The 1,035-nt window shown below is 34.1% G+C and overlaps 1 protein-coding gene across 1 annotated transcript; it reads right to left on the bottom strand.

Annotated features, from left to right (window-relative positions):
- Window positions 1–327: 327 nt before the first annotated feature.
- On the bottom strand, window positions 328–801 carry LOC125863429 (uncharacterized). The gene is made up of 2 exons (XM_049543626.1): window positions 649–801; window positions 328–561 (listed from the first exon to the last, which is right to left on the bottom strand). The coding sequence occupies exons 1-2, from the start codon at window positions 799–801 to the stop codon at window positions 328–330; spliced, it is 387 nt and encodes a 128-aa protein (XP_049399583.1).
- Window positions 802–1,035: the final 234 nt, after the last annotated feature.

Genomic DNA, 1,035 nt, shown 5'->3' with positions numbered 1-1,035 from the left:
TATATATATATATATATATATAAGTGTTTGTTTGTATTGTAAAAGTTGAGAGAGTTACATAACCATTTGAGAAACTTCAAAAATATGTTCAACTACAAATAAATCAAAAGAATATAGCTAAAAGCAACAAAAACACTGATCAAAAAGAGGACTTCATTCCAACATAATCATTCAATTTGAAGTATTGCTATCAAGTTGATCTTGTTTTGTACACGCTAAATTGAGTTTGATTCCAACCAAAAACAACACAAAAATATACATAATTAAAATTTGTTTGTCAAAATGAACAAGACAACATCAAAATGCCCTACTTCCATGGCACATGAGTCATCCTACTTGAACTTGTTTGCTCTGGCTATTAGTAGTAGCAGTAGCTGCAGACCTAGTTTTGATAACCTTTTCAACCCTCATTCTTTCTAGGTTGGTACTGGTAATAGTTGTCTTCCCCTTCCATTTGAATCCACAAACTGGTGTGTAGCCAATATCACCAGTAACAACATCACCCCTTTTTGTCACTCTTGTACCAGTATTAATGGCTCTTCTACTTGGCAATCCAGGTTGCTTAGTCAAATAAATACATATTCAAATCAAAACACATTTAGGCTTGCATTGAAAGTTGTAAACTTACATTGAGAGTTGTAAACTTACATTGATAGTTCTAAATCCATCTTCAGCTTGGTATATGCCAACACCTACTATTCTTGACCTTTTAAAAGCTCTTGTTTGTCCTCTATTGGTGTCCTCATGTTCAACTGGTCTCTTCCCTCTTTCTTCAAAACTAGTTTGACTATGTTGAGGCATTCCTCTTCGTCTACATAGTCCTTCATTCACATTTCTTTCTTAAGGCATTCATTTTCCTCTACATGTTCCTACTCTTTTACCTCTACCTCTACCTCTACCTCTACCTCTACCTCTACCATTAAAAGTCTGTAATTTGAAACTCATATATTAAAGCATATCTATATTGTGTATAGAACTTGAAACTCTTTTTGTGCCTCTTCCTCTACCACGTTCATTATTTGTGGTGGCCTGATT

This window comes from Solanum stenotomum, chromosome 4, assembly GCF_019186545.1.
Source record: "Solanum stenotomum isolate F172 chromosome 4, ASM1918654v1, whole genome shotgun sequence".
Lineage (NCBI taxonomy): Eukaryota > Viridiplantae > Streptophyta > Magnoliopsida > Solanales > Solanaceae > Solanum > Solanum stenotomum.
The sequence above is the reverse complement of the archived record's forward strand: the minus strand, read 5'-3'. Positions and strand labels throughout refer to the sequence as shown.